The sequence below is a fragment of the Elgaria multicarinata genome, chromosome 6 (assembly GCF_023053635.1).
Source record: "Elgaria multicarinata webbii isolate HBS135686 ecotype San Diego chromosome 6, rElgMul1.1.pri, whole genome shotgun sequence".
In the NCBI taxonomy this organism is placed as follows: Eukaryota; Metazoa; Chordata; class Lepidosauria; order Squamata; family Anguidae; genus Elgaria; species Elgaria multicarinata.
Window position 1 is genome coordinate 26,975,538 of NC_086176.1, and position 13,898 is coordinate 26,989,435.

The 13,898-nt window shown below is 36.4% G+C and overlaps 1 protein-coding gene across 4 annotated transcripts in view; it reads left to right on the forward strand.

The window, feature by feature from the left end:
• PTBP3 (polypyrimidine tract binding protein 3) overlaps nt 1-13,898 on the forward strand; it is a 50,655-nt gene that overhangs the window by 5,628 nt on the left and 31,129 nt on the right. For 2 of the 4 annotated variants that reach the window (XM_063129174.1, XM_063129176.1), the window contains exons 2-3: nt 4,554-4,587; nt 10,050-10,143. The exons of 1 other annotated variant lie outside the window; for it this stretch is intronic. In XM_063129174.1, coding sequence (XP_062985244.1) covers nt 10,090-10,143 — 54 coding nt within the window. In that variant the 5' untranslated portion in view covers nt 4,554-4,587; nt 10,050-10,089. The remainder of the gene's footprint in view (nt 1-4,553; nt 4,588-10,049; nt 10,144-13,898) is intronic. One more of the 4 variants, XM_063129175.1, reaches the window with a different exon arrangement.

Below are 13,898 nucleotides of genomic sequence, written 5' to 3' on the forward strand. Positions count from 1 at the left end.
TCATTTCCAAACAATGCCTACTAAATATGAGTATGAAGATAATCCTGCTTGTAATGATTCTGAAAAGGTCAGACTAAGGAAGTTCTATTAAGTCTGTAGTTCATAACTGAAATTAAAACTATGCACCATAGTGTTCTCCAGCTGTTTTGGATTGTAACTCCCATCAGCCCCAACCAGCATAGTTACTGATCAGAGATTATGGCAAGTGTAGTTGAAAACACCTGGAGAGTACATGGTTGTGGGAGGTTGCATTATGGTAATGTTTCACAGCATTAGAGTACTTGTAGTATTGCAAGCACAGATAGATATGAGAGAAAAACATTGGATTCTAGGGTATCTTCTAAAATTGCAGGTTCTTCTAAATGTTTAAAATAGATTTTACAAACATTGATGGTCAAAAGATATGTTCTGATGTATGGGAAAAGCAGATTCCTGCCAAATATTAAAGATTCTCCCTGAGATATGACTACATTCAGTGGATGCTTTTACAGCCCATGATAGACTCTTAAGTTATGAGAACAACATTGGGTTAACTCTTAAGGTCATATATGGAATCAAAGATGATTTATTATGCTAGGACTGAAACCTGTGATAAGAGGTCTTGGACACATGGGCCGTAGAGTTATGTGTCTAGTTATGTGAAGTTATTGTTTCTAGAAGAAGGTGGATTATTGTTTTCTAAATGGCACTGAAGATGCTGCAAACAGCTATGAACAGCTCACTCTTAAGAACGTTCTTGTATTTTTGCTGTGTTTACATCTTTTCTTCTTTTTATATCCCTCAAAAAACACTGGGGAGAAATCATATTTCATACGATGAAGAAAAGTTTGCAACCCCATAACTATCAAGGCAATTTCATTTGCTGCTCTGCTTCCCTGCCCTTCCCATGACTGACCTATTGGGTGAGTTGTCACACAGTGACAACCCAAAATTGTATAACCTGGGCTGGGCTGGGCTGAGGCTTTTCAAATTTAAGTGCTGTTCTTAAGTTGAGAGCACCCACTTCCATTTCCATATCTTGATTTATCACAATTAAAATTTCAAAAATTGTTATAGAAACAATTTTTAATGCCTCAAAGTGGAAAACCTAATTCTTCTCAGGATAGTAATGAAACGTCTTGCCAGGTTGACAACACTTCTCCCCCGCTCAGGGAACTACAGTGAATGGACCAGATCTTGCCCAGGGGTGGCAGCTGCCCACTGTTAATTAGAAAGTAAAATTTCTGGAAATTTGGGGGGGGAAACTGGATTTTTTCTGGGTTGTTTTTTTCCAGGAAAAACCTAGAAATTTTTTAAAAATTGAAAAATAATCAACACTTAATTTTTTTTTAGCACTCTTTAGAGATCCAAAGTCACTTTGTTGCTCTAAGACAACCTTCCCCAACCTGGTGCCCTCCAGATATTTTGGATTTCAGCTCCCATCAGCCTCAGGCTGCATGGCTGATGGTCAGGAATGTCTGGCACTGTAGTCCAAAACATCTAGAGGGCACCAGGTTGGGGAGGGATGCTTTTGAAACATAAATCGGACTTTCTGTTCCTAAAGTTATTGTATGTATAACTTAGGTTGCTCATATTTTTTTTTTAAAAAATAGTAAATTTGTAATGTATTGTCTGAATAGATTAGAACTACATGAAATGACAGCTATAGCTTTAGAAGTACAGGACTCTAGAAGAAAATCCAAATTGTCAAGAATGCACATTTACTGTCAGGAGTGCACAATGGTGACTGAACTGAAATGTTGGGAAACTGAACATAAATGTCTAACAGTAAAATATACTTTAGATCAATAATTTTAATAAGGAAAAAGAAATAACTACACTGAGAATTTTACAGAGAATTAAGAAATCATTTTTTACCATGGCGTCATTATTTCCAGACATTTTACATCTCTAGTCTTTATATAAAAGTGTTCTTATATAGTTTTTAGAAAATATTTTGGGGTGAGTAAAAGCTGGATTACAATGTAGAAATACTTTGTCTTAAATTCTAAAAGAAAATATTGCATAATCCAGAGCTTTCAAATTTTTCAGAAAAAAGCAAAAACAGACCTTGGAAAATAGTGGACACACACACCAATTTATTTCCAGGCCATTACATCTCTATTCTTGCTGAGGCCTAAACAGGTTCACAAGTATTACCTTCCACTTGACCATTGAGCCTGTGGTGATGACTTGAGACTCCTGCATACATAGCTTCCTCCCTGTGTCTGCAGTCAAGTAGATCTAAATGAGCCATTTATTGGCAATTCTTGAAATGGAACTGAAAATTTCTGTTGAATAATGTCTGGGTCAGTCAATGTTTATAGGACATGTGACCTTATTTCCTCCATGTTGCAATTCAGATGTAATGCTTCCCAATCTAGCTGTTAAGCAATTAAGAGCGCTAGGAGAATTCATGTTGTGCTCCTCTCACGTAAGCATTTCCCCTTCCCTTTCAGATCTGAAGCTGGCTGTAGTTGTTATAATATGTACTCTGGTGTTTTTACTAATCATAGTGCACTTTGCAAACAAGTTTAGCTGATCAGACAGTGTTAAGCCTGTCCTGAACTAGTTTGTACATTGCGGATATCCTATAAATTGCTTCAGTTTATCTTTGTGGTGTGTTTTTTTCAATTTGTGACTTTCTTTGCTGAGTATGTTCTGAAATATTTTCTTGACCTGCTAGAATGTCAGTCCTTGTCCATTAAGGCATGCTGCTTATGCCAAAAGAGCCTAGAATAGAAAGAGGTTGTATATCATCTGTGGAGCCATGATAATCTGCATTGTATTGTCAGCCATTCTTTTTCAGTCAAATTTGTTGCTTAACTGTAGTAGTGGTACAGTCTAATGGTCTTGTAAGTTATGAACCTGCTTCATTTTGAAGAACGTTCCTCTGACATAGTAATTCTCTACCCAGTTCATCAGTGATTGTATTGTACTTTGTGTGTGTTGTACACAAATATTTGTGGTCTGATTTTGCATTTTATCCTTGTCTTTCATTTTTTCTACACATGGATAACACAAACAGCTCTGTGATATTAAAACATATAATAGTAAGTATGAAATTGATAAATTAGGTAGCATATCATTTTGATTATGCTGTAATCTTTCAGCAAGAGCAAAGGTTTTCATTGTCAAGAATCAGTATTGTGAGAAGCATGCTGTGTTCTTTTAGTTGTTGCACCAAAAGTTTCCATATAGCATCTTTCCTGCCCCTAGGAACATATTTTGCTCCTCTTTCTTGGTATTTGGTAAATTCTTAGCTCCTCCATGTATAGGACTAAGTAAAACTATATGTTTTGCATTAACTATGTCTAAAATATAAGGATATGGTGTCCTTATCTTCATTTTATTGAATTACAGTACAGTACAGCATGCAAGGGTTGAAAATTGTGTCCCTGGGATTCCCCAAGTTTACCTTTCCCAAATTCCCGCGTGCAGCGACTCAGATACTGATAGTTACTCATTAGCAGCAAGATGTACACAGTGCTGGTAAGGAAATGGTATGGTGGCATTGTTACTATTTGGGGGAAATCTAGAATATGTTGAAAACAAATTCCTAAATATGACATCATGAACAAATTTCTAAGTCAAGTTCAATGCAACTTTATGATCTAAGTGCATGATATCTACTGAGGCATATTGATGGAGAGAATCATTTTCATTTTGGTCGAGCATGATACCTTTGCACTGAGATACAACTGAGTGTAGGAAGGATAGAAGCAATTGATGGTACTTTCACCTTAAGATTTAAATTTAGCTGTCTCAGATGCAGTCATAAAACTATAATGTCAGTTACTTAGTTACATTGATATTTTAGTTTAATGCAGGCTGTCTTTGTTTCTTGTTGAAATGTGTTTCTGTGGCTTTTGGATGTCCAGGAGTATATCTTATTTGTTAGGGAATGCTATGACTTTGCTCCTGATCTGTTTTTTCATGAGAACGTTCTCCCTAAGAACGTTACCACCCTAAACGGTGGTAAGAGCCTTACCACCATTTCCCCAGTGTCTTCTGCCTACTCTACTGTATCCTGGCTAGGATGTCATTCTTGTGACAATGGCATCCAGCAGATGGACAGAGCAATAAAAAAAGAGAAAAATTGAAAGCTTTTTATGCCTTTGCTGAACTTGATCACTGTTAAAGAGCCAACGTGGGATGCACATTGGACATTATAGAAGTAATTGCTTGGCTGTAGAAGTACCTCACTTCTGCTGATTCTATTTATGTCAACATAGATGAAGTTTTTTTCAGGAAGCAGTAGAAATTTAATTCAAATGTATATGTTGCTAGATCAAGGAAAAAGCTACTTTGCTCAATGCTTTCTTTTATGATAAATGTGTCTGAAGAACAGAAATCCTTTACTGAACATTATGTAGAGTTCTCTGGTGCTTGTTCCAATTAAACTTCTCCTTTCTCATTCTATGTGTAACTAAACTGTCCCATTTCTTTTGCAAAAACGCTCCATAACTCATTTCATTCTTCTGATATTTTTTCTTCCTTTAGCTTTATTTACCACTGCCTGTGCAATAACTACTTTTCTAACTTTTCCATTTTCTCCCATTTTTTTCACACAGTGTTGTTACAGATCTTATAGCAGTCGGTTTAAAGGTAGGCATCTTTTTCTGTCCTTTCATATGCGCTTGTTACCCCCATTTTTATTTCTGGATAACACATTGATGTTCATATGCATCATTTCTTTTCTTGTGGCGTTTCTCTATTTCAGTCTTATTTTTTCCTTATGAAGTAGATCTTAAACAGTTCTTACAGGTTCACAATTGTGTTTCTTCCAGTTCAGCTTTATCATTAGTAGAATGAAGAATAAGGATCTTAATGACCCACATGACGGTCTGATAGTCCAGCCCTTTAGCAATAAACATTTGAAATGTTGCACCCTATCCTTGTATTAATAAAAAAGTCCTTTTTAACTAACATGTTATAGCAGTCCTTGAACTTTATTGCTGAAGACCTCTAGCTACTCTGCACTCTTCAGAATTTTAAGAATAGCATTTCAATATCCATGTGTCTTGTAAAATGATGGCTACTTTGTAAGCTGAAGTTTTGATAGATACTATGTTTACCATCAAAGATAAAAGTTTTATTGTACCATCTTCAGTGTTAAATACTTCAGAGCAAGAGTAGACAATCTGGTACCATCCATAAGTTTGGACTACCTCATGCCAGCTAGCATTACTAAAGGTCAGGGAGTTGCAATCCAAAACATTTGGAGGGCACATCTATAGCACTGACATCTACTACATTGGTTGTCAGTGCTAAAGATGTGTCCAGGAAAAGGTTATGATGATATAAGCCTCAGATGTCACTTCAGTGAAAGGTAGTTCTATATGCTACATTACTTAACAGCATAATTCTAAATACATCTATTCATTGAGCTAAATGGGTCTTACTTCCCAGGTAAAAGGTTATAGGATTGCAGCTGTAGGAAACAAACCAGGTTTTGTTGATACAAAAAATGTAGACAAGATATTTAAACAATTTTTATGCAAGCCATTGAAAATGAATAAGCAACCATAATAATAATGAAATTTATTTCTTACCCGCCTCTCCATTTTGATTGAGGCGGGGAACAACAGTAAATATAAAATATGTAAAACTGAATTAAAACATAATATACATTGTTAAAACATCCTAAAAGTCCACTGGATAGGCCTGCCGGAAGAGATCAGTCTTGATAGCTTTCTTGAATGCTAATAGACTGTCTAGTTGATGAGTCTCCTTCGGCAGGCCATTCCACAGTTTGGGAGCAGAAGAGAAGGTCCTCTAGGTAATGAAAAATGAAAAACCATGACTAAAATTGGGAAAACCAAAAAGATAACATTAAAACCCTCTGTACATATTAGCATAAATTACTTGCAGTGTGAAGCAGAAATCTTTTTATTAGTGTCTTATACATTTTTAGGAGTAAAAGACTGGTCTTAGACTTCAAAGTTTAAAAGCCATAATTTGAAACAAGTTTCATTGTCTATTAAGGTATGGATTTTACTTAATGTAGCATAAGATTTAAAAACAAAACTAAAGTGAGTCTGGCAACGTATTGTATTTTTATTTTAAAAGGTAAATACACTAAATTTTACGGCATAGTTAAAAGACCTATATAGGTAGAGTTTATTTTTAATAAATACCTTGAATACTCATAAAATATAATTTTGGTTATCTGCATTGTAATGTTGGTTTTACAAAGATAAAATGGAATGTGTTCACACACAACTGGAAAGCATGACTGTTCAGGTAGTGTAGGGATACTTATGCTTTTAAACAACTTCATTGCATGCTCCTGCTATACAAATTTTATAGTTGGACTGTATGTGCTTAAAAAGAAAAGGTAACCCAAAATCTAGCCTCTGAATACACATTGTCAATAATGGATTTGGAATATGTTTGTTTTTGTCTTGTTTAAATTGGCCATCTTATGATTTAGGTAGAGTATTTTCTCATAAAACTGTGCTTCTGTGCTTGTTCTCTATAGAGCCTACAGATATAGGAAAATCCTAGTTACATGCTTAGAAAATGAATTCCTCCAATGTCTTTTAATTTTTCTGTAGCTGTTAGTTTATTCCTGCTGCCTTCTTCTACCTGGCTTGTCAACCTCTTTCATGAGGTAAGCAGTCAGCAAGTGTAGTATAGCAGGGATTAAATTCCACAGATTGGAAGATTATGTTCCCTGGATTTCGGTAGGAAAGTGATATGTGAACATGAGTCACTGGTTCTATAGTGCGTTGAGGAGCAGGAAAGGGCACAAAAGATAGCGAGAATACATATTGGCAGCATTATGAGATTTTGCCAAATTTAAGAATTGAGGAAAACTTGAGCTCATTTTAGAAGTTTTAGGAGTATGGCCTGTGCTGAAATGAGTGGGAACTGATATTAACCGGATGCTTCAGACACCCTTTTTTCCAAGGAATATTTTACATGGTTGAAATTGCTCAAACCACATGGTGAGATACATCACGTTAGCAGTTTTCCAGGTGGTCAGAAGTCCATGTGATTCCTTGTTTTGCTAGCACCACATTATTAAAATGTCAGTAGTGGGCATATGTCATCTTATACTGGATGAATGTGAAGTGTTCATGTACCATTCCTCTGTAGAATGGTAACTGAATAGAAAACTGGATTTGCCAGGCAAATGTCTAGAGAGCCACATTCTCCAGGTTCAATCTTAGTAATTCCTAATCATTCAGTGTTTGAGAAGTGTATGGTCTCTTCTTACCCCTATTCTGTGTACTACATTGTAATCAGAGTGCAACATATGTAGCAGTCTGTGAGGCATACAGAATAGGGGACACAAATGAGACCTCTGCTGTCATTCTCTCTGAATAGTTTGAATATATATGGAAATTCCATGGCATCTCAGTAACTCATCCAATAAATTCCGTAGATCTTACCACCATCACAAATTTTCATAATATATTATAATATAGATATTTGGCAGTAACAGCAGGAAGTTGATCAATATAATTAGTTTTTTTTTAGCTATTCAGATTTGGAAACAAGTATTTAGTTAAATAGTTGGAGACTTAACATCTATTGGGTTAAGAGGAGGAAAGAATTAGGCTCAGGTGAACCACATTGTAAGACTCCTGCTCGTTCTCTCCTGCTCCCTGTGATCCTTTATGCTAGGAATGGAAAATCTTTTTCTCATCTGAGGATCTTATTCTTGCAGGAGAAAGAGGGGAGGGGCTGGAGCCAGCAGTGGGTGGAGCCGAAGCCAATAAACAACCCTCAGATAACCCAACAACAGACCATAAGTTATCAAAATTGCTGTCCACACCTGCCTGTACCTACCACTTTGTGCAAACCCATCTCTGTGTGCGGAACCTGTTTTAAGCTGTGGAGTCTATCTCAAAGCTTGAAACATGTGACCTTCCAGATGTTTTGGCCTTCAACTCTGATTAGGGTAGAAACCATAGCCAGTGGTGAGGGAGGACCTCAAGTTGCCCATTCTTAGTCATCACCTTTATGTGATGGCTAGAGAAGAAGTTCAGCCACTATAATCCCTACCTTGTCTGATTTAGGGTTTGTGCCTATGCAGTGCTGTTGCCAAAGATGTAGGGCAGCAAGAGAGCACTGTGTGTATTCTACCCTTACCTTCTACAAGTTTAGGAGGGGTGTGAGTAGTTCTGGCCTCCCTGGAAAGGTAGCACAGTGGAGACTCTACCCTGCCCTATTCCATTTAGGCACAGGAAAATGTCTGCATAAAGTGCTACAGAAATTTTATATGTGAATTTTTAAATTTTCATTAGTTTCAACTGTGTGTTCATTTAAAACTGAGGTGGCCAACCTCTGCAACCCCCTGGTCTGCCCCCACTCCCAGTGTCCATTGAAATAAATAAAAAAAGTTGGGGATAACAAAAAATAATGTCTGTAGTGGCTATGTAACTTGTTTGTATGCTAAATTGGGCCCTTTTTGATGCGTTTTAACCATTGCAACATTGCAGACTGCTTTGCTGCCAAACATTTGGCAGCAAATCAGCTCTTTCCTTTTTTTTTAGTCCCCTCATGGTCTGTGGTTCACTGGAGCATCTGGCAGCCCATTAAATAAGAGGTGGATGCACCCTTTATTTAATAAGTAGCACTTTCACCTGTCCAGAGTTGTCTACTTTGAACTTGAAAACATCTACAATGTTTCAAATGGTTGAGTTGCTTGCTATTAATTACGCATTTTCATTCTGGCTTTTACTCTCTCTTGTTGTGTTCAATCAATTTGTGATCCATTTCACTTCTCCTGGTTGTGTGTACAAGACTGGTTCTATTGTAACTTGCAACATTTTACTCCAGTTAGAATAGTGAGCCTTCTAACAGATGCTCTTTGCTCTTTCCTGGCGCTAGCAGTTTATGAAACAGTAGCCTACTGTCAGATCTTTTACCTACCTATCTTGACACATTCCAGGCCAAGTCTTCCATCTACTTTGTTCTTCACTGTTTTCTCATTCTGGTCAGAGGCCATTTAATGTACAGCAGTGCTTTTCAAACTTGTTACCTTCATGGATATTTTTGTCTGCAAAGATATCCTTGCATGTCTGTCATGAAATCCCTGCACATTGCAGATGATCCTTGGGCATGTGCTAGAGCATGTACTCAGCATGCCTGTTGAGCTACATTGTGTGAACTAAGAGTCCAAACATACCTGTTTGTTGTGGCTGTGCATTGCTGGAAAAATGATTCTTTCCATAAACCTTGCCTAACTGTCTGCCGTTTCTGATCTCTGAGGAGACCTAGCATGGGGGTGGGCTGAAGGTATATCGGGATCTTTAGGGAGAACTATAGGTGATCAGCAAGGTGTTCAAACTCTCAGTAGTTTAAAAATAGCAACAGCAAAACTTTCCCCCTCTGAATTAGGCAAGAATGCTTTGGAGAAAACAGGAGTAAATTTGTATGAGAAAAAAATCTGTGTGAGCTCTAATTCTGGTACTGAAAACAAATCCTGGACTAAGGTACCTTGTTTGCACATCTATGTTTACCTTCCTCTGCCGCTCTTTTACACCTTGCTCTAGTTGGTGTACTACAGAGTTCCAATGAAAAACAGAGTAGATCCCACAAGCCCATGGCCTGCTTCACCCTGTTCTAGGGTATCATAGAACAGCCTGAAATCCTTTGATTTTAATGTACTTCAACAAAAAACCCTAACAATATATATAACTGCTTTGTCTACCTGCAGAGCTTTTTCCTGTAGTTTTGTTCTACTAATCATGTTTCTGACTATCTTCATTCCAAATCCAAGCAATACATTTTCCAGCTACTTCATTTGCACACTTAAGGCTTTGTCCTATGTATTCCTGAATGTCAGACAAATATAAATATAACTTAAATGTTCTACATGCAATGTTCTCCTAAACTTTTTCACGACTACCATGATACCCTTTTTATTATTTACTCTTAGGTGCTAAGAGTAAACAATAGAGTTGTATGTTATAAGGTTGCTTTAAGTAAGTTGTCAACCAGGATTTTTCTTGTGTAATAATACTTGCTTCTCAGGCATGATATGATGCCTTACTCTCTCAAAAACCACTTTAGATACACTCCCTAACTTTACTTTCCTTCATTTACTCCTCCAGCATTGTTTCCCTAATTTGTCTGATAGAACAGGACATAATCATGAGCCTTGTGTTTATTCCCAAGGAATCATACATGCCTATGCTGCTATGTAAAGTAAGTAGTCATTTTGTCATTTCGGAATAGTGTTTTTATTTCTGTGTCTTTGGGGAGGGGGCACATTAGTTTCCTGATATGACTGATATAACTGAGTGTCTCATTAGGTGATGATAATTCTGGATAGTCATAACTTCACCCTATTTTAAAGTCATAAATGAAAATGTGAATGAGATTGCAAGTAGCATGTTCGTATGCCACAAGCAGATTACTTGAGAAAGAAGCAGTTTCTCCCTTGGCATTCTTCTTATTAGATAGTTTGTTTATGGGAGGTGGTGGTATCAATGGGATTCAGAGTTCAAATGCTGCTTGTTTCACTTTGGAACTTCGTGATTTTGTTTAAATGTTAGTGTTGTATCCTTTCTTTGTTTAGTTGATGAATTAATCTGCTACAAATTTAGCTGACCAATTCAAGAGGTCATACTTTATTGGTAGGGTTATGAGTTAAAGTTACAGTTCATTTTTGAAGACTATTTGATTCTGCTGTGTTGACAAAGAATATGATATTTGCTTCTAATGAAAGCTACAGGTCATTATTAAGTTGCATTGCTTTTTGTTTCAATATCTTAAATATACTTATATTGAGTTCTTGTGAATATAAAAATCTGTTAAATTCAGTCAGTTCAAAGCTTCTTTTAGAATGCTTTTTTAGTATGATAAAGAAATATAAAATCCTAGGCTTATGTTGAGTGATCTCACACAAGTAGTGGGTCTTATGGAGTCACTAACCATATAGGTAAAGCATTAAAAGTTCAATTTTTTTTACATTTATAGAAATTCTGCTGCTCTTTTTTTAACTTGCCAGCTGATAAATTTGGGATTAATTTTCACATTATTAGTATAAATTTGGGGCAAGAAAGTTCAAATAAGCTGGAAGAAACCCACAGTTCTAATGGATTCATGCAGATAGGGTGGTGGTTACAAAATATGCAACCATGCAACATGAAAAACCACCTTATTTTTGATGATAAGCAAAATTGGAAATTGTTAGAGCCAAGAAGTTTGGCTCCACTGCTGTACATTATACTCCAGATATTTCTACCTTTGCTATCAGCTGTGGGAGCCAAAGGTTAAAACATCTGGAGGGCCACATGTTTCCCAACTCTTCCCTAGAGATCTGATTTAACACATTTATTTTACTTGTATTTTGTAAACAGAACAGCTAAAAAAAATACCCTATGTTGTTTTTTTGTCCAAATATACCCCAAGTATTTGCCCTGAAATATTTGAAGGAAAAATGAAAGCAAATGTAATGCGATTCAAATGTTCTATTATAAAGGGGGGGGAAACCATTAGAATACTTGTAAAAATTAAGACAATAGCATATACTTCCATTACATTGTTTAAATTTAAGAAAAAAAGAGGTATTGAATCCCAAGAACTGTGCATGATATGCTGACAACTACTTACCTGTTTCAACAAGAGTTCTTCCACTGAGGTTGCTGGAGCACCTTCTGTTTCACTGTCACTACTTATTAGTTCCATTTCACACTGAGACATTTATGAATGTCAAAGACATATATGTATTGTCTCACATACTTGCTAGAAAAGCATTAATTACAACTTTGAAACTGCCTAGCTTGCCTAATAATGGATTTGCAATTGCATCCACTCGTTGTTGCTAGAGAAGTTATGGAATGGAAAAATCACACCAATAGTGGAAGGGGTAGGAGCTGGACATGCAGCTGCAGTAGCACAGGACTGGGGGTTTCTTGGTTGGAGAAACAAAACACTGGCATCAGTGGAGAAGGTGGCAGGTCACCAGCCCATGTAAATGTATTTGCAAGGTTCTCAAACCCTGTGTACTTACAAGTGCTTATTTTTTAGTCCATTACGTAAAATCTATTCTGAGTCAAATCATATTACCAGTTTCTGAGAATGTCTTCTTTCACCCCTCTCCAACTTTGTGGAAAGAGAATTTTAAGAATATTCTAAGCTCTTTGTGATTGGTGTTCTGGTAAGAGTCTCTTCTGAGTTTGTAGTATCTTGTTTTTATTATTCCTCATAGTTTTTACATAGATTCTGAATCCATTCCTTCAATTATAACATCCTTACCACTGGCTCTTTAATTACAGTCTTGTGTGCCTTTTGTTAGGCCCACAGTATCTTGATACTGATCTAGCAGGGAGCTTCAATAATTGATATATTAGACAATGGAACTAGCTACATGCTAACTGTGCCAGTGAGAAAGCAAGACAGAAACAGCTGCTGTCTCTGTTAAGCTAACAACCCTGTTTCTAGGGAGATTGCTGATCAACCCGTTGAACCAGTAGTGAAATGGGATGGTTTTGTTGTCAAAGCTTGTTGCTATCTCATTTAGGTAATTTGGCATCATGAAATTGTATAGGTCTAACTCACCCACAATGCTTCTCTCCTTTGTCAATTTTATTTTTACCTTCTGGGTCCATCGTGCCATTTCTAAGCCTAAATAGCTTATTTTCTTAGTGAAAACACATTTACATTTCTATTCCGCTCTCTCTGCAAGGAGCTCAGTGTTGTATCTCCATAATAACCCCGTGAGTGAGTTTGGCTGAGAGTGACTTGCCCAAGGCTTCATATCTGAGCAGGAGTTTTGCATGTGGTTTTCCCACATTGAAACCCAACCCTCTGACTACTGCACCACACAGACTTTGTTTATACTAGAAAATGGAAATCTAGGAATCTAGATGTATGACACCAGAAGCTGTTCACATGGGTCAAGTTACTTCACTCTGAAGAGTTTCCAGCTGCACCTAAAATGGTACAAAAACTTTTGGCAAGGTAATTATTTTGAATCTACCAATTGCTGTGATGTTCCTGACAGCCTTTGCCTATTCAATTCAGTGTAAAATTTAGTACCAACCAAGCCTATTTTCCACGTAGGATTTTTGAAAGGGGAGAGGAGTTGCCTAATTTGCATTCTGTATAAATCTTTATGAAGACTGTATACAAAAACAAAACGTTAAAAATTGTAATTCCTTGGAAGTGGCAGGCAAGCAAGATACTTCCCAGCAGAGCTGGGTAACACTTCCAGATGAACATAGTGAAAGTGTTCCTCTTTTGGCACCATGTGTCATCGGTTTGGCATTATAGATGTTCATATAAATCAACTTATAAATTGGAAACTGAATTTTGTGATTAGATGATAAAGTATTATGCAGATTTCCAGGGGAAACCTCATTTTAAAAGAAGCAACAATAACATACCTCTCAGAAATTGTTCTGATTCTCCTAGAGGTAAGTTCTCTTGGAAAGAGTGAAAAGTGATGCTATATATTTCTCTGTATTTTATACATTTTAAAATAATATAAATGAGATTTATATCACTTCATAGTGATTTTTTTTTTAAAAAAAAGGTAAAAAAAAAGGCACTTCATAGAATTTTTTTGTATATTTCCTGAACATTATTCATTGAATAAAGCTGTCAAATTTATATATTCATTTCTTCAAAATTGTGATAGTATGGCAGCTGAAATGATTATTTTTTCGGTCATTGGATGGGTGAAATGACTGCACAGACCTAATGTTACATGTAGATGTTACAGCCTGTCCTACATGTTACATGTAGATGTAACAGCCTGTCCCAAACTGCTCTCAACTGAAGGCTGAGAGCAAAACAGCATATTCTTTCCTTTTTTTCATAATTTGTGCATTAAATCATAAGTATATGTTCAACAAAAGACATCATAACAGAAAATATAATAAAGAAAAGGAAAAATAACTACATTTGTAAAGGAAAAGAAAAAACAATATTAATGCAAAGTTTGGAGCCAAAGA